Source organism: Fragaria vesca, linkage group LG5 (assembly GCF_000184155.1).
Source record: "Fragaria vesca subsp. vesca linkage group LG5, FraVesHawaii_1.0, whole genome shotgun sequence".
Taxonomy (NCBI): Eukaryota; Viridiplantae; Streptophyta; class Magnoliopsida; order Rosales; family Rosaceae; genus Fragaria; species Fragaria vesca.
In genome coordinates, this window is record NC_020495.1 from 15,218,367 (window position 1) to 15,242,885 (window position 24,519).

The following is a 24,519-nucleotide window of genomic DNA, read 5'->3' on the forward strand; positions in this document are numbered from 1 at the left end:
CCTTTCTCCAATCCTTAGTCAGACTCTGTGAAATCAAAGAAAATATTGTATTTTTGCGTGCAATTATTTGTGATATTATCAATAATTAGGAAAAAAAAGATTAGGGGGAATTTTCTGCAACCCAGAACCGCCTGCCAGAACTCCCTGCATTCCAAGACAGAACTTCATTTCTCTCCTGTTTTTTCTGGTGCAGGAATTCTGGTCTGGGTTTTGAGTCTCCTGTGTCTCTTTTTCTCTCTATCCTATCCTGTCCAAATCTTGCTTGCATAACAAGTCTTGAGGTTACCCAAATCCATAAAGTTGTTTCTTGTCTTGTTTTCCCTTGCACATTGTGGAGAATTTTGTGTTTTTAGGGATTTTGGGGCATGTGGGCAGGGCTACAATGATCATCATGAGGCCTTAAACATGTGACTGGTTGTTTCTTAGGGGGGTTCTTTTAAAGACCCAAATTGAGAGTTTGAAAAGGGATGATGGATTGAGAAGGGAAACTCTTGGGTTTCCCAGGAATGCAGATTAAATTGTTTGATTAGAGCTCTGACATATTTGCAGATATAGGGGTGATTTGGGAATCTATAGGGGATTTCTGAGGTGACAATATGGGCTGCATTTGCTCAAAGGGAACCTCAGAACCAGATCATTTACCGGAATCTAAGAAAGTAGAAAATAATTTGAAGGATTATTCGGTTCAATTGGTTGCTCCAACTCCTTCATTAAGAGATGACTTTGAAGTTGGTGGTGATTCATCAATGCGTTTGTTATCAAGAAACGCTTCCAAAGCAAATGCCAGAATTAGCAATGTGTCTAAAGACCCTGAAGATAAATCAAAGCATCAGAAACCTGGGATTGCTAATCATCAAAGATGGGCAACAATGGAAATGGCAGCCAAGGAAAAAGAAGCGGCAATGTCTAGGCTAATAAGCTTGCCACTCGGTGTAGAATCCGAACACACAGCTCCAGGATGGCCTTCGTGGCTAACTTCAGTTGCCGGAGATGCCATCCAAGGGTGGGTTCCTCGCCGGGCAGACTCCTTTGAGAAGTTAGACAAAGTTAGTCCTAACTGTTTATTGATTCTTTCATTGCATTTTATATTAGTGCTAGATATATATATGCATGATACACAATTGTTTTGATTTCTGCTTCATGGACATGTTATGTGATTGTTTGGTGTTTGAAACTCTTAGGTATATGTTGTGTGGTATATGGATTCCTCGTAAATGGATTTCACCAGCATTTGCATTGTGTTGGTATATATTTATTGTCTATGGAAATATAAGCATTATGAAACTAGGATGTACAAAGTCAAGTCGAATATACACAATCAGCAATGCTAAATATGTAGTTGAAACATCGTCTTAAACTAATACGAATCATGTGTCTGTTTTTTTTAAAGTCGTAGTATCTCGTAGTAATTCAGCCAAATCATATATAAAATCTCTGATTGATTTTGTCTTTGCAGATTGGACAAGGAACTTATAGCAGTGTATACAAGGCTCGTGATCTTGAAACTGGTAAAATAGTTGCATTGAAGAAAGTACGGTTTGTAAATATGGATCCCGAAAGTGTGCGCTTCATGGCAAGAGAAATCTATATATTACGTAAACTTGACCATCCAAATGTCATGAAGCTTGAGGGTCTAGTTGCTTCAAAAACGTCATGCAGCTTATATCTTGTGTTCGAGTATATGGATCATGACCTTGCAGGTCTTGCAGCAACACGGGGCATCAAGTTTACTGAACCGCAGGTACACATTCTTCTTTTGCTGTCAAGTGAATCTATCATTTTAACCATGACTATAATCTGTTCAATGAATCAGGTTGTATGCTTTTACATGTATCATCTGTGAATTAATATAGTAGTAAGAGAGTACAATGATTGTTTTAAAAATTAGTAGCTCTTTCATATCTCATTCACTATGCCTCTTTCTGTAGTAAGAGAGTACAATGATTGTTTTAAAAATTAGTATACAGTTCTTTCATATCTCATTTACTATGCCTCTTTCTGTATTCCTTTTAGAAAATTTGAGTTGGTTCGACAAAATGAATGAGAATTCTAGCTATAATAATTTTCGAACTGTCTCAAACTTATTAGCTGGTCACTACTCTTCTTTTCTTCCATCGACATCAACTTTTATCTCTTCTTCTCTGACATTCCAATTGAACTGTACATGAATGTTTGCAAGAAAAAGAATTATTAAATCTTGTGTGGTGCTGCAGATAAAATGTTTAGTGCAACAATTGCTTAGTGGCCTTGAACACTGCCATAGTCGAGGTGTCCTGCACCGAGATATCAAGGGTTCTAATCTTCTGATTAATAATGATGGAGTTCTCAAGATTGGTGACTTTGGTTTGGCAACATATTATGAGCCCGATCAGAAGCAGCCATTAACTAGTCGCGTGGCAACTCTGTGGTACAGAGCACCTGAGCTTCTTCTTGGTTCCACACAGTATGGTCCGGCAATAGATCTGTGGAGCACAGGCTGTATCTTTGCGGAATTGTTTGCTGGAAAGCCTATCATGACTGGTAGAACAGAGGTAAACGAGTAATTCCAATATATCTATTGATATCTGTATAAGTTCTCTTTCCATCCCCTAGTTTCATCAGTCAATGCTTTGCTGTAATCAAGTGCGTCCTTATACGACCAATTAATTCATGTTGTATGTTAGCAAAACAGATTAAAGCTATCAAAAACTCTCACAGCCTTTATTATGCATCCAAGCAGCCAAAGTATCTCTAACTATGTTGCATACTAAGATTCATAGATATTGCAAGTATGAGTAATAAATTTTACCTTAAATCTCAATAGTTTATATGACAATATTACCACCATTATTTTCAGGTGGAACAAATGCACAAGATATTCAAGCTCTGTGGTTCACCATCTGAGGACTTCTGGAAGAATACAAAATTACCACATGCAACTAGTTTCAAGCCCCAACAACCTTACAAGCGTCGCCTTGCTGACACCTTTAAAGACTTCCCCTCTACAGCTTTGGCTCTTGTTGATAAACTCCTCTCTATAGAAGAAGAGAATCGAGGATCTGCTGGTTCAGCCCTTAGGAGTGCAGTAAGTTTGTGTTCTCTTTTAAGCAAACAATCTTCCAGTATTATAGGAGTTTTCAAGACTCGCAACTTATTATATCATGTCATTTGATATTCACCATAGCTACATATATGTCCTAGTGACAAGCTTTCATATGAAACTTGTGGTCTGTGTTTATAGGCTCTTGATGAGTGATATATTCAAATACGAAAAATTTACTAAGACAAGAAAAAGGATTTCCCAACTCCTTTGTTAAGACTGCTGACAATACTTGAATAATTTGACTTATGAATAGGGTTCTTGTGTAAATATTGTAAATTTATCTTTAATTTGTTTATTTCCATTTCAGTTCTTTACTACACCGCCCGTAGCTTGTCATCCATCAGCTTTACCACAATATCCTCCAAGCAAGGAGTTTGATGCCAAGCTTCGGGATGAGGAAAAAAGGTATTTCTTGTTGAGGCCATTGGTTCTTGAAGATGAAGAAACTTTCTTAAGAGTTTTGAGACAATATGCATCTTATGTTAATATGTATACGTTTAATCTCTTGTTTGTATCTCAGGCAAAGAGAGGTTCCTGTTAAAGGGCGTGGTCCTGAATCTGTTAGAAGGGTTTCAAGAGATGGCAAGGTAGCGCCAACACCAGATTATAATGGCCGAATCAGCCAGGTATATGAGTGGCCTGACACATCTAACCATTAATATTCATTCTTTTACTACTTATTACATACTTATATTCGTGACTAACATAAAAACAGCAGGGAAAAAACCCGAAATCCATGGGTCACAAGTACATGCCCCACCAGCAGGATAGTGCCTCTGGCTTTGCAATGGAAGCGCACAGACGAGATAGGCAGAAAGGCTATTCTCAATGTAGTTCAGTGATACATCCTAGTAGTGGAGTAGGATCATCATTGAATAAGACGACAGCTTCTGCAAGAAATAAGCCAGAATTAAGGGCTCAGACATCTCACAAGCCTCATACTGCAACAGACTTGTTTAAGAATGACAGACTGTTTATCAAAGAAGCTGGAATGGTGAGGAATTTATTTCACAAGCACTTTATGCATTAAAGATTTCTTTTGATTTATCAAGAACAGAAAATTTGTTATATATAAGAAACTAAATTGTTTGCATATCTCAGGGCTATGTAACTAAGAGCAGAATCCATTGTTCTGGACCGTTGGTACCTCCAGGGGGGAATATTGAAGACATGCTCAAAGAGCATGAGAGACACATCCAACAGGCAGTACGTAAAGCTCGTGCCCGCTGACAAGACTAGGACCAATAAAGAGCATGGATAATATCGGTAATTCTGTTCCACACCAATCCTGCTAAAGCAACAGCAGCTTGCGGCCACCAAGAAACTTCTTCGCTAGTTCAGTACAAAAGCCAAGGGGGAATGCTAAAATAGTGGCTTAATGAAGGTGGTTCAGACCAAAAGAAGAAGAAAAATGGAAGGTGGTTTGTACCAAAAAGAAAACAAAATGAAGGTGTTATATAGTTGGAACTAAAAAGCAACGGATGGGGTAGATGATACATCCTTTTGTACTGTAAAATGTGAAAACTGAGAAGGATTAATGTGTGGTGTTATTTATTGGTTACTCAACAAGTATAGATTTGGGGATTTCGCTTTGTGTAGAGAATGCAGGACGGATGTTTATGTAAATTGTAAAATATCCATTTAATCTTGCTGCATGATTCATTTTTGTACCAAATACACTGGATGAATCATGCAGTAATGGTTGTATTAGGCTATATTTACTGGTAGCAAGGCAACATGATTAACTCCAATGCTGCATAGAAATGATAGAATGCCTAAAACCAGTGTCAATGATAGGGGTCCTATTTTCCTCAGCTTGCTTTAGGAGGCTTTCTTCAAAATCACAAGGCACTTAGTTGTGTGGGAGCGCTCCCTATTATCCTCGGTTTGACAGAAAAGCTTGAACGGAACAATGAAACATATCTAACACGACTCATTCGTGAAAAACTTGTTTTTTAAGTGTTTTCGCTTCTCTTGGTCATTCAACTCAGACAGTATCTAACATGAGCTATCACCGGTAACTGACATCAAGAAGGAACACTGCAGATAGACCACAGTATAGAATGACCTGAAAAAACAAGTATTTCTCTGTCAACTCAGTTCTGTAACTTTATGCATTTACGAGAGTTGAATGATGGCACGCTGATTAGACAAAAGGTGCAATGACATCTAGCAGGACTAGCGTCCATTTTCTGAAAGAACAGAACAACTCCTCTGCCCAATCCTTTACTTTTAATAGGAGGCATGATTCATTCATCTGACGAAATGAATTTTTGAAACAGGAAAATCGTGTACCAGTGATTGTGAAACAATGATCCTTTTCAGTGCTTTTATAAATAATGGCCGTCTTTGGCTCCAATAATGTTACAATCTAATGCAGATCAGATATGATACAAAGGGAAGATCAGCACACAACTAGCATAGTTTCTATCACCAATAGCCTCGGCATGAGCAGGATCCTTTCTTGAAATGATGGAAGCGACTTGAATCTCTCAATATGATTTCATGCTCAATAATCATGGATATGTACTTCATCGCAGTGTGGCAATCACCACAAACACGCAAGTTCTTGGTGATCCGGATAGGGGTGCCTGGTGGGGTAGTTAAGATTGCATATGCGAGAGCTAACTTCTCACTGTGTTCAGAAAGAAGATCTCCTTTCTCCTCATCATCAACATCATGAAGTGCAAAGCTTGTCTCAGGGACATACCCCATGCCTTTGATGCGCTGTATCAAATCTACAAGGATCTGATATATTTTTTCAGACTGTGGATGAGTCCTATCACCCACAAAGAAGGTTGTTGTGCCTTTCTTTCCTTGCACCCAACTGCAACCCGGCCTCTTCTGGATTCCCGCATGTTTCATTAACAATCTAATCCTGGAAACATCTTTCCAACGCTTGGCATTGGCGTATATGTTTGAGAGTAATGTATACGAACCATCATTTTCTGAGTCTAACGCTGCTAACCGATCTGCAGCATATTCCCCAAGCTCAATATTGCCATGGATCCTGCAAGCACTGAGCAAGGCCACCCATACAATTGTGGTCGGTTCCATAGGCATGCTTTTGATCAGGTTCATAGCATCATCCAAGCGACCAGCACGACCTAAGAGGTCAGCCATGCAAGCATAATGCTCTGGCCCAGGTACAACCCCAGAGTTCTTGCTCATGCCATTGAAGTATCTCATTCCCTCGTCAATCATTCCAGAATGGCTGCAAGCATAGAGAACAACAAGATATGTTACAGCATCAGGCACCAGGCCCAGTCTCTGCATCTCATCAAAAATTTGTAGAGCTTCTTCACCACGACCATGCATTCCATAACCAGTCATTAGTGAAGTCCAAGAAACTTCATTCCGATGCTCCAGGTTATCAAACACAACTCTAGCAGCATCAACGTCTCCGGATTTAGAATACATATCAATAAGGCAATTGGCCACATACAACTTCATAGAATCATATTGATTGCGTAGTATATAAGCATGAATTTCTTTACCAGACCTCAGTGCGCCAAGACGAGCACAGGACATCAGGGCACAACATATAGTAAAACCATTTGGCTTTAAGTTGAAATCCTGTCTTAGCATCTGGTAGAAAAGTTCAAGTGCCTCATTTGCTTCACCGTGCTGGGCATACCCACCGATCATCACTGTCCAAGTCACCACACTTTTTGTATCTGGTGAAAGAGAATCAAAAATCGTTCTAGCAAGTTTGACACTCTTGCATTTAGTATACATGTCAATCAAACCATTAATTACCATCATATCATTTCCAGGGTCATTTCCTTCCAACTCCAGCATCCATTTAATTGCATAACCGTGAGTTTCTCTACCAAGATTTAGCGCTCCTGCAGAGGCACAACCTGAAAGAAGAGACACAAGGGTGACAACATTCGGCTCAGACCCACAAGCCATCATTTCCCGAAACACATCCACTGCTTGATAACCATGTCCCCTCTGCGCATACCCTGCAATCACAGCACTCCAAGTGACAACATTCAACTCAATCTTCTCCTCCCTCATCTTTTCAAACAAACCAATAGCATTCTCAAACCTACCAATCTGAGAATACCCCGTAACCATAGCATTCCACGAAACCACATCCTTAATCCTCATCCTATCAAACACATTGTTCGCCTCATCCATCATCCCACACTTTGCATACATATCAATAACCGAATTCCCCACAAACACATCCTCCACCAACCCGCTCTTAACACCATAACCATGAATCTGCATCCCCCACTTCACTTCCCCAAGCGACGCGCACAAAGGAAGTACATTAACCAAGCTAACTGCATCCGGGTTCACACCAAACCCACCCACCATCAAACCAAAAACCTCAACCGCATTCCCCGAATCCCCACTCTGCGCATAAACCGCCATAATCGAATTCCACGACACAATATCCTCTACCCCTCTCTCAAGCATTTCATCAAACACCTTCCGTGCATCTCCCAAACCCCCACATCTCCCATACATTGCCACCATCGCATTGCAAACAAACACATTCGACTCAAACCCACCAACACACACCGCCCCGTGAGCCGCCTCGCCTCGCCGGAGCGAGCCCAGCTCGCCGCAGGCTTTGAAAACAAAAGGGTAAGTGTAATGATCCGGCTTCCAGCCAAGTCTCTGCATTCTAGAATAGAGAGAGAGCACGTGTTCAAGAAACCCGGAACGCACGGCGCTACGGATGAGGACGTTCCACCAGTAAACGGCGGCGGGGCGCGGCGTGGCGAGGCGTTCGAGGAGGGACAAGGCGTGTGAGGGAGCGTTGAAGGATAAGTAGGCGGCGATGAGGTGGGTCAGAGAGTGGGAGACGCCGCCGCAGACGAGGATGTGCTGGTGGAGGAGCTTGACTTGGAGTAAGGACTTGCATTGTTTGAGAAGAAGTGTTGGTGTTGGTGTGGTGGAGAAGAAGGCTTTGGTGATTTTGGTGGTCAAGGGTTTAAGGGAGGGTTTAGGAAGACTGTGAAGCATGCTCTACGGACTTGTTACTCTGCATCGTCGAAGCACACTATAAGACTTGAACTGCACGGTGTTATCTAAGTATTACCGTTACTTACGTAGTAACGAAAAGCAATATGTTACGTAAATTTATTTATTTTTGTAACAAAGAAACTGAATATGTTATTAATCAGAATTATAAAAATATAGAATGTTTCTCAAGTAAAACTTACAATATTTGGTCGAACTAACTCATACATCGAAATCACATTAATTATTCAAAGACGTCTAAATTTATATGAGCATATCAAGAGCATTTTCCTACGTCTTGCTCAAAGTTTTTCAAAGGCTTCTAAATTTGATTCCATTTGATTTTAAGTTAGGCCTTAATCAAATGTTCAGCTTCTCGACCCGTTTAACGATTCGGACTAGGTTTTGCAAATTGATGAATCGCTAGGTGTACCATAATGCCCAAGTTTCGATGAGTTTAGATATTTTTGATCAGAAGGCTTTGTAGTTTTGAAAGTTAATGTATCTACTAACATCTAGGTGCATTTAAAAATTTTCTATATAATTTATTAAAAAAAAAATTCCATATAATTATATGCCACGAACTGCATTGCTCTCTCCAGTCCCGGTACTTTGCTTCTTCATCTCTTTTTCCACTTGACAGAAAACCTAGCCACCGCTCTCCTCCGCTATCTCGAAGGGCATGGCGGACCAAAAAAAAGGAAAAAAGAAGGGCAAGGCGGACCAACTGACGGCCCTCTGGCATAGGTTGCCGTCGGAGATTATACCCGAGATACTTTTATGGTTGCCAGTCAAGTCTTTATGTCGCTTCAGGTGCGTATCCAAGTCTTGGCTTTTGCTAATCTTAGACCCCAAATTTGTGAAGAATCATTTCAACAAAGCCATTGAACATGAGCATGTGTTTTACCAGAGAAGAAAACTCTTATTCACTGATGAAAAAATCAATTCACTCTACTTTTTCGACCTTGATGAGTATCTGAATCGTTATAATGATAATCCCTTTTTGAATGGTATTGGTAACCGTAACAACAATGTCGGTGATTATGATGGTGATCTAATTGTCACTAGACTTAAACTGCCCAGTTATCTGCCCTGTTTTCGGCAATTTCAAAACGAGAAGTGGAGCTTGGTGTCTTTCTGCTGTGGGCTTGTGTTATTTAAGCTTGGTGTGGAGTATTATGTGGCTAATCCAGCAACAAGGAAATATAAGATACTGCCCGATCTAATTCCATGGCCAGAAGCTCCACCCTTCATGCCTTACAATGGGTTCGGTTTTGATCACTCCACTGATGATTTCAAAGTGATTACTTCCAAGTGCTCCAAAGATGGAATTGAGTTTATGGTCTATGCACTCAAATCCAGTTCTTGGCGAAAAATTCAAAGGCGATTTCCCTACTATGCTGGTCCTCCAAGGCCACTTGCCTACAGGTCTGGTCCTGGTCAAAGGCGATTCCCTTACAGTACTGGTCGTGCTCGTGCTGGGATCCTGCTTAATGGAAGACTGCATTGGTTGATGAGGAGACTGGAAGATGACTCACAGGTGATTGTATCCCTCTGTTTGGCAGACGAAGAGGTTTGGGAAATTCCACTGCCGATTGATTTTGATGTGGGAGCATTGCATACACTGGAATTGGGACTGTTTTTCAATGACAGCCTCTGTATAGCTCATGTTTTTGTTACTGGGATGACCCTAGATCCAACTTCAGCAATAACATTACATGATGAGTTTTGGGTAATGAAGGAATACAAGGTGGCGGAGTCTTGGACTAAAAGGATACTCTCCTCTGGCTTGGAAGGTTATTTATTGCCTTCCAGTTACCAGAGGGAAAATCATGCTCTCTTTTGGGTCGGGGAATGTTTGGGGCAGAGGGTGTATAATATCAAAGATTTATGCTGTCAACGTCTATCGATTCCAGGATATCCTACAGTTACTGGTGCTGGCTTCTACGTGGAGAGTCTTGTTTCACTGGACACTGGAAGAGGTAAAGATGATGAACTCACTCTCTGTCACTTGTTTTCTATGAATTGATAATTTGTTGTTTCAGAACTCCTAGTAATTACCATATGCTATCCTGCTAGTTGCTCGATAGCGAATCTTCTTCAATAGATTAGATGCAGAAGTCATAAATCTTATTTTTACCATGTTTCTTAGTCATAACATCCTTTGATATTTTAAAGCTAATTGGTCGTCTTTGATTGGAACCTAAACAGTAACAAAATATCTTCTGAAAATCTAAAGCTAGTTGGTTGTGTATGATTGAAACATAATCAGTACCATTTGTCAGGTTTCAGGTTTTCCCATAACTCCATAAGCAATAGCATATGGACAACGTGTTTGAGCTTATGGAATTTGAAATGTAAGAAAAACACCAGAATAATCATGAGATTTATTGCTGAATTATACTTTTGAGTTTTGAGTCATGAGTTTTTTTCAGAATCCTGAACTGTTGGCCTCAGTGATGCTATATGTATCAGTCTGTAATATCTCTCAGTGGTCAATGTTTTGTCAAGAGGATTTTGGTCAGTATTGAAATAGAAAGGAAAATCTTATCCGTCCAAATACGGAAAGACGAGGATTTTGGTCAGTAGAAATGTAGAATCTATGCAGGCTATGACATATAATAAATACAGGTCATGTTTTGGAATAGTTTTCCTTGTTGTGTGATAATTATAATTTTGACAAATATTAGCAAACATTTATTAGTTGTTTTAAACGAGTGAGTCATTTTGATTGTCCTACAACAGATATTGGGAAGTGAAATTCACACTCCTCAAATTGTAATCCACACTGAGTCAAAGATTTATAGGTCCAAGACTTATAAATCTTTGACATTGAAGGACATCTAGCACTAAGTCAAAGATTTATACGTCCAAGACTTAGTAGGTAGTATGGTCTCTGTAGTGGTGGTAGTGTTGATTTATGGTAAAGCTAGAACCAAGAAACTTATCCATGAATATGTTTAGAAAAATAATATTTAGACTCTTGCTCTTGCTGCCTAGCATTCTTTGACATCGACTCATGTGCTATATTTTTTATTGTCAATACAAGGTGATGAATCTAATGATAGCGATTCCTTAAAATTCATTTTGTTGTCATCAGTTTTACATTTCTAAGTTCAATTGTGAATCTGTTTGGATAAAGGATACTTGGAACATGTAAGTTCATTATGAGCACTCTTCATCTGTTTTTTTAATGATTTTCTGTTTTGCTTGAGATTGTGTTTGATGAACTTTGACATAATTGCTATGTTTCTTTTGTGGTACAGGTTCACTCTGCTCTTTCTAATGCTGAATGTTGTGATGCATGATCGTAGTTCATGGTTGGTTTATCTTTGTGGAATGTTTCACTTGCTGTAGAAGAATGATGAACATGTAATTGAGAATTTTGAATCTATCTTATCTCATATAACTCATGTCTCATTTCTTGTGGGGCTAATTTAGATGTACTAAGTACTCTAATACAATGAGAGGGGTTCCTTCGTCTGATTCCCCTTGAAGTATGTAACTTAGTTCTTTAAGACCAAGTAATGCAAGGCCTATAATGAGCTATTAATTTCTGGACTTCCGGTTATAAAGAAAATGTTAATCACAAAGTTTTCGACAAACTTCTCTGTAGATACCGAACTGGAATGTGCTAATAGGTCTCGTGAATAGTGATTGTTGCTATTAAAATTTCTGAATTTGTATATCATTGCTTGGATTTCTCGTGTCGAGCGTTGTATTTGGGACCAAATAATGTAGACGAATACTTTTATTTTTATTTTTTTAGGAGTTCCATACCAGAGAGGAAATGTGGATCTAGTAGAATTAAATAGGAACAATATTTTAGGAGTATCATACCAGTGTATAGAGAGAGGTATACAACTTGATTACCATAGCACGTCATTAGCTTGACAACCAACAACATTCTGAGTCTTTATGATTAAAGACTTCCGCCAATAACAGAGGAAAATTGTGGTCTAAACAATATGCATAAATATCCATAACGCAACGAGTGGTGGATCCAGAATGAAATTGTTATCTGGGTTAATTGTAACAAAAAAAAAATTACAACTCATCTCGACAGTGAGAGAAATGTTTGTTAATTTGAGGGTCGCAAACGAGACAATCGATGTCGTAAGTCGCCGATTGAGACGGTTGAGTAGCCCGCTAAAACGACTAAACTTGGACAGTGATGAGAATTTGAGAGTAGCAAATTAACAATCAAGGCTGGGGAGGTGGGGAAACCGGCAGGTAGACGACGTTTGTGAATTTGAGAATTGAGATTCAAGAGTCGTTAATGTCTAGCCAAAAAGACATCAACTTGATTAATAGTAAAATGCCTAAGATGTCGTAATTCACATAGACATATTCCAATATCATCTTAAAAGACTTTCGATACGGAATGGTATAATACCTACCGCCATTTGGAACAGTAAAGAGGTCCGGGGTATATTGCCGAGACAATAAAGAGTTCATTGAGGGGCAACAAGGGGTATTATGAGGTAAAAGAGGGTCTATTGAGGCAATAGACTCTAGTTGTCGGATTTCGGTCATTAGTTACTGGAATCCGATAACTATCGCCGGAATCTGGTCATCAGTCACTGAAATCTGGTTATAGACCCTCTATTTAAATTCACTCTTGAAAATTAATAAGTCGGCACTAGAATCATGCAAGTCATCAGTTACTATGTTGGTAGGTTAGCTCATCTCATTTTGCATACATATTTAGGCCATCTCAAATTGATGTGGTACAATGCTAAATAGTGAGATTATAGCACAAACTCATCTTCAACGGATGAGCTAAAATGCTAAAGAGACTAAAAAAAAAAAGAAAGCTAAATTGCTATCCCAAGAGCTAAATTTGACTCATTGAATGACTCTTTAGCACACTCCATGTGGCAGCCTTCCATTGAAATGCAACACGTTTTAGTTTAAAAAAATAAAATAAAATAAAATATCTCACGCGAAGATCAATTTCTCTTTTTCTGTTGGTTGCCAATTGGTTGATATAATTTTTATCGGCTTTTGTAATGGCTACATATGGTCTATACAACAAAGGAAGCTAGACACATTGGATGACAAAGGAAGATGAAACTCTCAAGTCTCACCCTACCCTACCTCAAAGTAACTGAAACCGGAATGGTATAGGTCAATTGACGAATGCTTTTTGGACCCAAGTCTAACTAATTCAATCAATATTACGAAGGTACTTCTTCAGAACCAAGATCGGTAAGTAGTTGCATACCTATATTTAAAAACTATTATAATGAAATAAATAAATAAAAAGCTGATAATATATGAAAAACATTAAACATATTAAAGTGCTATAGTTTATTTACACTAATCGGTTGAAAACGATGAGTGCTATTTTGACTGAAGTGTTAAATATAAGTGCTAAAACTGAGCATCAGTGCTATTTTTAGCATTTTAGGTTGGAGTTGGCCTTATATATTACGCATCACATTGCAATCCTCAGAGTGTCCCATCACTTGCTTCTTCATCTTTTTTCCGCTTGACAAAGAAAACCTAGCCACCACTCTCCTCTGCTGCCTGTTTGTCGCTATTTCGAAGGGCATGGCGGACGAACTGACTACCCCCTGCTGTAGCTTGCCGTCGGAGCTTATACCCGACATTCTTTCGCGGTTGCCAGTCAAGTCTTTATGTCGGTTCAGGTGTGTATCCAAGTCTTGGCTTTCTCTAATCTTAGACCCCCAATTTGTGAAGATGCATTTCGAAAGAGCCACTGAAAATGAGCATGTGTTTTACTAGAGGAGAAGACTCTTATTCACTGATAAAAATGGCGATTCACTTTACTCTTTCAACCTTGATGAGTTTTTGAATCATTATAAGGATCACCCGTTTCTGAATGGTATTGGTAACTGTAACAACAATGTCGGTGTTATTGGTAATGATTATGATGGTGATCTAGTTGTCACTAGGCTCAATCTGCCCAGTCGTGTTGGGGTCTTATCTAAATATTGAAGTGGATTTTGGTGCTTGTTGTCTTTCTGTTGTGGCCTTGTGTTATTTAGTTATGGTGATTCGGAGTTTTATGTTGCTAACACAGCTACAAGGAAGTATAAGAGACTGCCAACTCCATCTGCAGAGTTGGGTGATCAACCCTTCATGTGTTATGATGGGTTCGGTTTCGATCACTCTACTGATGATTTCAAAGTCATTACTTCGAGGTCCTCGAATGAAGGAATGCATTTTATCGTCTATGCATTGAAATCCGGCTCTTGGCGACGTATTCAAAGGTGATTCCCCTACAAAATTGGTCGTACTCGTATTGGGATCTTGCTCAATAGAGCCCTTCATTGGTTGATGAGGAGACTAGAAGATGACTCATGGGTGATTGTATCTCTCTGTTTAGCAGACGAGGAGGTGCGGGAAATTCAACTGCCGCTTGATTTAGGTGTGGGAGGGTGGCATGCGCTGGAATTGAGACTATTCTTCAATGACAGCCTATGTATGGCTCATTCATTTATTACTGAAATAGTAGATGAAACTACAGTAACAAGGGATGATGAGTTTTGGGTTATGAAGGAATATGGGGTGGTGGAGTCTTGGACTAAAAGTAAATCTTTATGTGGCTTGGATAGTTCTTTATTGCCTTTGGTTCACTGGAGGGAAAATCATGCTCTCTGCTGATCCAGGGTAAATGAGTGGTTGGTCATGTACAATTTTAATGATTTAGGCTGTCAAGGCCTATTGATACTTGGATATCCTATAGTTACTCAGGCTGGTTTCTACGTGGAAAGCCTTGTATCACTGGATGATGATCAAGATTTTAATTAGTAAATCCAGCATGAGAGGAATCTTAGTAGGAGGTAAAGCTGATGAACTTACACCTGTCTCTTGTTTGCTTTGATTAGTTTTTTGTTGTTTCAGAATGTCTTTAAACTACCTATTGCTTTCATAATTCTATTTACTGTTAGTCTTTGCTTTTCTACTTTTACAATTCTTGCTAGTTGTTTGATAGCAGAACTTCTTTCATAGATGCAAAAATTATAAATCTTATTTTTTAGCATGTTACTCATTAGTCACATCCTTTCATATTCTAAAGCTGCTTGGTTGTCTTTGTTTGGAACTTAAACTTAGCAGAGTATCTTCTGACAATCTAAAGCTAATTGCTTATCTATGATTGAAACATAAGCAGTATCATTTGGCTGGCTCCAGGTTTTTCTGCTACTCCATGAGCTACATGTGGACAATCTATTTGAGCTTATGGAATTTGTGATTGGAAAAGCACTAGAATTTTGATGAGAACAATTTCTGAATTATAGTTTGAGTCATGAAAATCAATCTTCTATGACATGTAAAGTTTCTTATAGAATCCCGTAAACTGTTGGCCTCAATGGTGCTATAGCCTATATGTATCAATAATTCAGTATGTAATATATCTTAGTGGTTAATGTTTCAAAAGGATTTTAGTCAGTAGAAATGTAGAATCTATGCAGGCTATGACACATATAGAAGGTAGGCTAGGCCTTGTGTCTTTTTATCTGGTGATTCTTTTAAGTTACAATGACTACAGGTTATGTTTCAAATAGTTTTCCTTTTTATGTAATCATTATTATATTCACAAGTGAGCCGCCATTCTGATAGTCCTACAATAGATATTTGACATTGAATGGGCATTGTGCATCTGTGTAGAAGATATGTAGGTCCAAGACTTCGTAATTTAGTATAGTGTCTATAGTGGTAGTAGTGTTGATTTTACAGTAAAACAATTCTAGAACCAAGAAATTTATCCATGATTATTTGAAAATACTTTTTGAGACTGTTTTTCTCTTGGTGCCTAGCATACTTTGACGTGTGACTTATTTGCAATCATTTGGATTCATCTTATGATGTGAATCTAATGATGGTGATTCTTTAAAGTTTATTTTGTTTGTCATCAGTTTTACATTTCTAAGTTCAGTTGTGAGTCTGTTTGGATGAAGGATGCTTGGAACATGTGAGTTATTATGAGCACTCTTTGTTGCTCTTCCCTTTGGCATGAGATTGTGTGTGATGAATTTTGACATAATTGATATGTTTCTTTTGTGGTTCAGGTACAGTCTTGTCTTTCAAATGCTGAATTTTGTGATTCATGATCATATTTTATGGTTGGTTTACCTTTGAAGAATGCTTCAGTTGCTGTAGAAGAACGATAAACATGAAATTGAGAGATTTGAATGGATCTTATCTCGTGTGACTCATGCCTCGTCAATTGCGGGGACTAATTCATATGTACACAGAATGAGGTAGCTGTGTTCGTTGTGATTCTACATGAAGTATGTACCTGTACTTATATTCTCTATTCTCTAAGACCAAGTAATGCAGGACCTATCATGAGCTTTTAATTTCTGGTTATAACGAAAAAGTTCTACGAACTTCTTTGTCGATTAACATTAACCCAACTGGAATGAGCTTAATAACTCTCCTGGATGATGATTATTGCAGCTAGAATTCAACAATCTGTATATCAATGCTTGGATTTCTCGAGTCTTATTCACAAACCTCTTGTGGGGCTAATAGTTTCATGATAAGTCATTAAGGTTAGACTATGTTTTACTGAAAGACGTTAAGATAGGCTGCAACGAGTTGTCATGATTAACAAGGACACAACTTCTCTCAAGCAGTAACTCCTCGTATAGGTTTCTTCAAATTGTTACAGACCCAGCAAATTGTACCTGGGACTGTAGGAGGCTGGCTGTACAGATGTACAATTGCTCCTGGCAAAATGGCAAACATGTTCAGTTTGTAAAATCATTTCATTGCAAGGCAAGCAATCAGCTCAATGTCTCATATGTAGATAAACTTGGGGCTATTGATCGGGTTTTCATGATTTTGAAATATGTTTTTGCTTCCTTCCATTTCCGGCATCGGCAAAAGCTCTTTATTCTAGGAGAAACTGATCTCATATTAATAGAGCTTGAGAACTTCATTTGTGGGCTACAACATTTGTTTCCTTATAAATCCCACATTTGGATAAAATCAATAGCTTTAGCATACGTCCTGCAATCATCCTTGACCAATTTTATTGTCATCCTACAAAATGTTACAGACCCAGCAAATTGTACCTACAATCATCCTTTATTTATATCCCATACATGTCTTGGTAGTTTCAAATCACTATGATTAGTTACCTCCAACATTTCATATGCATAGATCCAACCTACAACAATCATTTGATTTTACTAACAATTATCTAGTGCTGCAATGAGAATAAGTCGGTGAAAGTCATGGAAGAAAGTTACAAAATGAGATGTAATTAAGGTGATGAACAAAGAAGTATGCACATGAATAGTTACATACATGTTTCAATATTTGCTAGCTAAGCTAAGGTAGGTTCCATGGTATTAGCATATGCTCTAATCTACAAAGAGTAAATGCATATAAGCAATCATCATTGGGATTCAGCCACTCTCAATTGGAATCATGGCCGTCTTGAGAGATGATTACTTCCAGTTATAAAACGACATCACCTTCATGTGCCACTTAATGTGAACAACAGATGATCACGCATATTTCTCAGTTCAGCCAGCACAAGAAAGATTGAAGCATGCAGCAATCAAAAGCTTTGATGTGTAACATCATTAACATAGGGCAAGCTAGCATAACAATCGCATAGATAATGCTATAACAAAGAGACTGATTATTCGAGAATGTTACTGAGTGGATTCCGATCATCTGTGATTTTTACTCCTCTTACATTGTTCTTGACCATGAGTACCGATGGTAGGCTCTCCACATAGATACCAAAGCTAATGATAGAACTAATATCTTGGGGAATGTCACGAATCAATAGATCCCAAAATGTTCCATCATTAAAATTGTACATAACTAGTGATGACCTATCAAACAACATCAGATCATGAGATTCTGTCCAGAAACCCAAATGTGTCAAGTCAAAGTCAAATGTTTTGGGACAGGCATTTTAGTCCAGGACTTCGTTACTCTATATTCCGTCATGACCCAAAACTCGTTATTTGTTACATTTTGACGTATAAATGTTACGCGTAACGAGTTTCTGAATGCCGCTAGTTGAATCCTATCAAGCCAAGCAGGGGCATTGGGTGGTAGTTCAATTTCTCTAACCCCCCACCCCCCCCCCCCCCCTCCTGCTAAAAGGAAAGATACAAACATCAATGATTCATTTGCAACCTTCATTGCCAACCAATGAAGACCACCACTTACCATGATCCCACTCCCACCACCATAATATAAACATGTGTAGGGAAACAAGTAGTCAATCTGTCGCCAAGAATCAGTCTGCAATGTATAAACACTAAACACAACTCCATCAAGATATTCTTACCCGTTAATCACCTTGTATTCATTGGTGGAGTGATCAAATCCAAGTCCATATAAGTGCCTCCAAAAAATGGTAGGCTTCATTGGTCTCTATGGTGCCTTTGGTAATTTCTTTGATTCCTTGGTTACAGGGTTGATCAAAGTATAACAATGGTCGCCTAAAAACTGAGTCAAGAACAAGCCATAGCAGGAGTAATGGACATAGGGAACCCAATCAAGTCCACGTCTCGGAAGATGATTGTAAACAAAGCCGAGCTCAGTGGGTGCTGCTACTAGACCTTCAACACCAGCAGTAGGATTCTCATTGAGAAACTGGTCAAGATCCAAAGAGTATATCCCTCTTTGTGGCATATCAATAGTAAAGAGGAGGCGCCATCTTCTGAAGAAGACATCCTTATTCTCAATGGCGGCTTTGGAATAGTTGGCGACGAAATCAGGATCGAAGATTAAGGACTGCCATGACTTGGACACAAGCTTGAAGCGGCGCAAGGGATTCACTGGTAACCTTGAAAGAAAACCATCTATGATCTCGGGTGGAAGCTCGACATTTTGGCCACCCTGGACTTCTGTCTTCTTTTTTTTAGAACCAACTTCCATCTTTTTGTTTCCAAATATGGTTTCGATCTAAATCAAGATATGGTTCTATGATTGAGATATTGACGTCCCACTACCGTAGTAAAACACATAAAAACCATTTTTTAAAAGATTTAGACAAATAAGGACATGAGCCCAACCTAAGCCCAAAATAAGTGAAAAGTGAAACTTTAGCCTGAAACGAATTTTCACTACCAAATGACCAAAATATCCTGTTTTCTCCATTAAAATTACACTCGTTCCCACTTATTTTCATCTCTCTCTCACCGCCACATATCTTCTTCTTTTTTAGTCACATTCTCTCGATTCCTACGACAATGTTGAAGAAGAATCTGACTTCAAAAGTCTGCGCCGGATACTGATTAGAAAGAGGAGATCCAGATCGGAGCTCTGATCCGACGACATATATGTTTGTTTCATGACTATAACGACGACATCACCGCTGCCACCGCTGCTCGTGGCTCATCATCACCATCTACGAAACTGTCACCGACCGCACTTGTCGGCCTGATTCACGTCCCCGTTAACGCCGTGTTCATCTCCGGCATGAGGCACTATCACATATCTTAATGTTAGAGTAAGTCGTAGATCAAATTCGGTAGGGGTTCTTGTCAAATTGTTGTTTTTTTTTTTTTTTCTTAGATCATCAAATTGCTATATGGTACTATCGAATAGCAAGCATCGGTTCTTATTGTGATAGAATCATTTGTGATTTGATTGTGAGATTATGATGGTATTTGATTGGTTTCATTGTTTAACTTGCAAAACATAGGAATTTTGGTGTTTAGGCAAAAGATTACTCTTTAAAATATCTTGTTATGTAGCAGTAGCTAGGAATAACAGAGGTATTAGAAGGTATGTAACAGCAGAGGCAGTAGCATGTAAGTAACAGTAGAGACAGTAGCAGATAATAACACAGAGGGAAGTAGCAGGTAATAACGAAGAGGGCAGTAGCAGGTAAATAACAACGACAATATTAGCAGAGAAATGACAACGACAATAGCAGGTAATTAACAGTGACAATATTAGTATGGAAGTGACGGTGGTAGTAGCAACGATATATGGTTACTGTGAAAATGAGAGTATTGTCTTTTCCCTAAGAAAAAAGACATCCAATTACAGTTGTGGTACTCAAAACCTGTTATTGCACGTACTGAAAATAGCTACTACTACATTTGCTGAGCTATTGAAAACTTGCAACTGCACTTACTGAAGCTGGTAATACACTAGCTGAACCACTAAAACCCTGCTACTACATTTGTTGGTCCAAAAGATTTTGGGATCATCAAAACCACTCTCAGTGTCCAAAAATATAATACTCATGAAAGTTTTATTTAAACTGACCACACACGTATCATTAGTATTGTCACATTTTTTTTTGAGAAGAAATTAGTATTGTCACATAACATGGACATCAATGAGAAACTAATGACTTACGCTACACTTAAAAAGGGAGATGTATGCCCGATGTATGCAACATGACACCAAAGAAAATGACTTTAGTAATTGATCCAATTTCTAAAGTTTGATATATTAGAAGAAATTAAAATGTGGTTAGCTAGTCGCGCTATAGCATGTTCTTGATCATTGAGAGAGTGAATGATGATTGAGGAGATGGAATGAGTTATAGACTGATATTTCGACACTGAGGTTTAGGCTATACTCTAAATGGTCTATATTTCGACACTTCCAGCTCTCTTTACCAGAGCCAACTAACATGCATATCAACCTAAGATTTGGGCATGCCATATAATTTGGCTTCATCATACTATATTATAAGTGTTAGAGTGTACTTGAAAGTTCAACAAATCAAGAGTGAAATTGCAAATTGGTCCCCAAAATTGAGAAGGAAAGATCGCATTAAGGAAATCAAGAGATATCATCAATTAATATAAATTCACTAATGTACAGACAAAACAGAAGACAAAAATCAACCAAGCTAACTAATTGGTTTTAATCAAAGCAGTTCAATTCCTCTGACAGTAGCCTATGTTTGGTCCTTAGTTGTGTCTTCGCCTTTCCCTGAATGGAAGTCCTCAAAACTCTTTCCTTCTTCCTTTGCTCTGCTGTCATTGTCTGTGGATCTCTTCTTTCAGGTATGACTATATTTACAGTGATCTTTTCGATCGTAGGCACAAAGAGTTCTTCACCCACAATGTCATTTCTATTAGGATTGACCTCAAAAAAGCTCTGCAGTTTGTCTTCCTTGGTCATGAAGTTCTCAAATTCTTTCCCAAGAAAACTCTTCAGAAATGCCAGCTGAATCACCTGATACCATGATGTCAATTCCAGCTTCTTTTCACAAACAGTTGGACGTGATATCGGGCAGTGAAGAGTCTTGAAGTACTCCACAATATTTGTGTTCATGTTAAGACTGCTCACTTTCTTCAAAATCATCTCCCTGAATGTTTCTCGCAACTGCGAATATGGCAAGGTTGTATCATTTGCTCTGTCCCAGAATTTGTCAAGAGCATCAGTCTCGAAAATCAATGCTAGTGCTGCACATGCTGCCCCTTGAACTAATACTTCATCATTGTTGTCCAAGATGTCCATGAAGAAGGAAATTGCACCTCTCCAATTTTGGTTCAGTCGCCATCCATCCGTGCTAGTAAGAAGAAAGCACCAAGAATATATTGCAGCAACTAGGATCTCCTGTGACTGCTTCTTTCGGTTAATCACATCATCACTACCGGATTCAGGTTTGAAACTTATCAAGAAGTCCCAAATAACCTTCATTCCCTTTTGAGTCTCCTCTGCGCCAATTGCACCAAAAAAGGTGACAACTCCCAAGCATTCCAGCATCTTCGTTGTGTTTGTTCCAGCCTTCTTTAGACAAGCACTGCTGGAAGCTGCATCAAGAAACTCCCTGTAAATCTCAGCCATCTTTTCTTGACAATCAACGGTGATTGAAAGCAAACCAATCACTTGCAACGCATTCTGAACCTCTTTCGTGGAGCCTTTATTCACACTACATAAGCATCGGTAGAGAAGCTCTACAACATATCTCTCTTTCAGGTCTTCATGATCCAACTTTTTGTTCAGTAGCTCAATTACTCCGGCCAATGCTTTGGCTCGCTCCGGTCCACGTTTGTCATACAACTTTTCAATTAACCAGGGAGAGGCTCTTGCAGGTTTAGGTGGTTGTTGAGGTGTTAGTTCCAGAATCACTGCAGCGGCAGTGGCGGCGGCAACAACATCTTCATCATGTTGTCTTGTTTCGATTTCACGCTGGATCTCGCGTTTGTTATGATTGTAGTCTTTCCTTGTCTAGTTTAACTAGGAGAAGTGTAGTTCGTCAGTGGTTGGTCCTCAGGTGCTATGCACGTGAGACAGTTTAGTGTCTGTTTAGTTTAATTAAGTCTAATTAGCCGTTAAGTATGGATTAGAGTTGCATTAGTAATGGACCATCAGTTGTGTGACACGTGGGCCTGTTCATGTGTTGTTTATCTGGGTATAAAGACCCCCAACTGTACTCAGTGTGGTAGAGAATGAAAATCTGAAGTTTATTTCCTTTTCTTTTCTTTCAATTTGTTCTCATTTTCTTCAGTTAGGGCTAATACCCTAACAATTGGTATCAGAGCCGGTTGATCATGGGTAAGCTCAAAAACGATGGGAAATCCAACCTGGATGCGCCGGAGGTTTCGGGGGAGCTTGCTCACCTGGAAATGGAATTCCAGATCCATCGTGATGAGACGAGTAGCCGCCTTGATGAGATGCAGCAATCCTTGCGCTCTGATATGCAGGCGTCGCTTTCCGACTTCAGGTCTATACTCATGGAGGAGTTTAAGGCTCAACTCAGTGCTTTTGCGAAAGCTCATGTTGCTACCACAACTACGACAGTTGGCCAAAGTCCTCATCAAGAGAACCGGGTCCGATTTGGCTCCTTGGAGGGCTCTGCTTGTTCTTCTACGTTCGCCAGATCTGAGGGTTTCCAAGGACCATTGTCTCGTATTGGGGGTAACGATGTTCCTCCTTTACATTCCTCTTCTAAAATAGTGCATGAACTTGGAGTTGATGATTTTGGATGTGATTCTGTGTGTGGACGTTTGAATGTGAGTGTTGGCTCTCAATTGGGGAAAAATGGTTAGTGGTGCTATGGGGTTAGATTTTAATGCAGCACCATTTTCTCCGAAGCATGGTACACAGCCAATGATGTCCTATACACATGAGCCTGTCGGTTTGCACCACTCTGGCCCTCACCAAACCACTTCTATTGATTTTGGACAGTTTGTCAGTTACCAACAGCCCCCAAAATTATCATCTCCTATGCAAACACAAAACCATACAGCTTATCCTACTTATTCCACCACCACAGCAGATGTTAAGGGGCAGACACACTATTCCCAAATGACTCACTCCAATCCCCAAATGACTCACTCCGTACCCCCAAATCAGTATGCTCAACCTAATTCTCAAACCTGTTTTACTCATTACCATCAGGGCAATAGCACCAACCATAACCAAAACCTGTTTGACCCTACTCTACCCACAATGAAACAGATGCGTTTGGAGTTGGCTGTGTTTAGTGGAGGAGATCCAGTGGAGTGGTTGAACAAGGCTGATCAGTATTTTGAATTCTATCAGATACCAGAGGAGAGAAAATTGGCTTTAGCTACGATGCACCTAACAGACAAGGCTTCAGATAGATGGTATACTTTCAGACATGAGTTTCCTCCAACTTGGCAAGGCTTGGTTGAATTGTTGATGAGGGAATTTAGTAGTTACAGTCGAACTGAGAGTCAAACAGCATTAGCAAGGATGAACCAAACAGGCAGGGTTGAGCAATACATGGAGGAATTAACAAGACTTTCCAGAAGGGCACCAGGGTTACCAACTAACTTGCTGGTCTCTTTCTTTGTTGAAGGTCTTAGAGAGGACATTCGAGGAGATGTGAGAACTCATAAACCTCAAACCTTGTATGAGGCATGTGAGTTAGCTCGCAGCTTTGAGCATAGAAATGATGGACACAGGAATTACATCAGAAGTTCCTCACAACCACTGAGGATCACAGGTTCCAGTTCAACAATTATAAGTACCAAGTCAGGTGCTACAAGTAATTTTGGAAGCAGAAGTAGCAGGATGGAGGGTGGCAATGCAGTGAGATCAAGTGGAACAAACGCCAGTAGCAAGGTGCTGTCAGATTCAGAATACGCAGCAAGGAGGGCAAGGAACCAGTGTTATTTTTGTGAGGAGACTTACACTAGAGGTCATAATTGCAGGAAGAAGGGTCAGTTGATGATCATGGAAATTGTACCCGATGAGGAGGTAAGTAATGAAACTGATGACCAGCAAAAGATGGGCAGGCAAGGAGTTAGTGGAGGTTCCACCAATTGTGGACACTGAGGAACCATTGATTAGATTGCAAGTTCTGTCTGGGGGTAGCTCAACAACAATGCAGTTAAAGGGATGGTTTAATAAGAAGTCGGTGCATGTATTGATTGACTCTGGAGCAACACATAATTTCATACATCCTCAGTTGCTGAAAGGAGCAAAAGTGCAAGTGCATGAGCTAGCACCATTGAATGTTTTGTAGCTAGTGGAGCGAAAAATGCAAAACTCATGGANAAGCACAGCTACAG

The 24,519-nt window shown here is 39.3% G+C and overlaps 5 protein-coding genes across 7 annotated transcripts; 2 read left to right on the forward strand and 3 right to left on the reverse strand.

Moving 5' to 3' along the window:
• Positions 1-596: 596 nt before the first annotated feature.
• LOC101295053 (probable serine/threonine-protein kinase At1g09600-like) lies at positions 597-4,606 on the forward strand. The gene is made up of 8 exons (XM_004301407.1): positions 597-1,046; positions 1,457-1,741; positions 2,214-2,531; positions 2,837-3,064; positions 3,390-3,487; positions 3,603-3,708; positions 3,801-4,076; positions 4,184-4,606. Exons 1-8 carry the CDS (start codon positions 597-599, stop codon positions 4,310-4,312), a joined length of 1,890 nt encoding a protein of 629 aa, XP_004301455.1. The 3' UTR covers positions 4,313-4,606.
• Positions 4,607-5,475: 869 nt separating this feature from the next.
• On the reverse strand, positions 5,476-8,065 carry LOC101295344 (pentatricopeptide repeat-containing protein At5g16860-like). Its single transcript, XM_004301408.1, has one exon. It carries the CDS (start codon positions 8,063-8,065, stop codon positions 5,513-5,515), a length of 2,553 nt encoding a protein of 850 aa, XP_004301456.1. The 3' UTR covers positions 5,476-5,512.
• A 597-nt stretch (positions 8,066-8,662) lies between these two features.
• LOC101312830 (F-box/kelch-repeat protein At3g06240-like) lies at positions 8,663-11,615 on the forward strand. Of its 3 annotated transcripts, XM_004299818.1 has the most exons (4): positions 8,663-8,875; positions 9,131-10,044; positions 10,348-10,419; positions 11,329-11,615. In XM_004299818.1, the coding sequence occupies exons 1-4, from the start codon at positions 8,745-8,747 to the stop codon at positions 11,346-11,348; spliced, it is 1,137 nt and encodes a 378-aa protein (XP_004299866.1). In that variant the 5' UTR covers positions 8,663-8,744; the 3' UTR covers positions 11,349-11,615. The 3 variants fall into 3 exon arrangements, with proteins under 3 accessions (XP_004299866.1, XP_004299864.1, XP_004299865.1); XM_004299816.1 differs by having other exon boundaries at positions 8,741-10,044; XM_004299817.1 differs by lacking the exon at positions 10,348-10,419 and having other exon boundaries at positions 8,741-10,044; positions 11,329-11,611.
• A 6,821-nt stretch (positions 11,616-18,436) lies between these two features.
• LOC101295633 (F-box/kelch-repeat protein At3g06240-like) lies at positions 18,437-18,943 on the reverse strand. Its single transcript, XM_004301409.1, has one exon. It carries the CDS (start codon positions 18,941-18,943, stop codon positions 18,437-18,439), a length of 507 nt encoding a protein of 168 aa, XP_004301457.1.
• Positions 18,944-20,893: 1,950 nt separating this feature from the next.
• LOC101295921 lies at positions 20,894-21,823 on the reverse strand. The gene has a single exon (XM_004301410.1). The coding sequence runs from the start codon at positions 21,821-21,823 to the stop codon at positions 20,894-20,896; it is 930 nt and encodes a 309-aa protein (XP_004301458.1).
• Between the last annotated feature and the right edge of the window lie 2,696 nt (positions 21,824-24,519).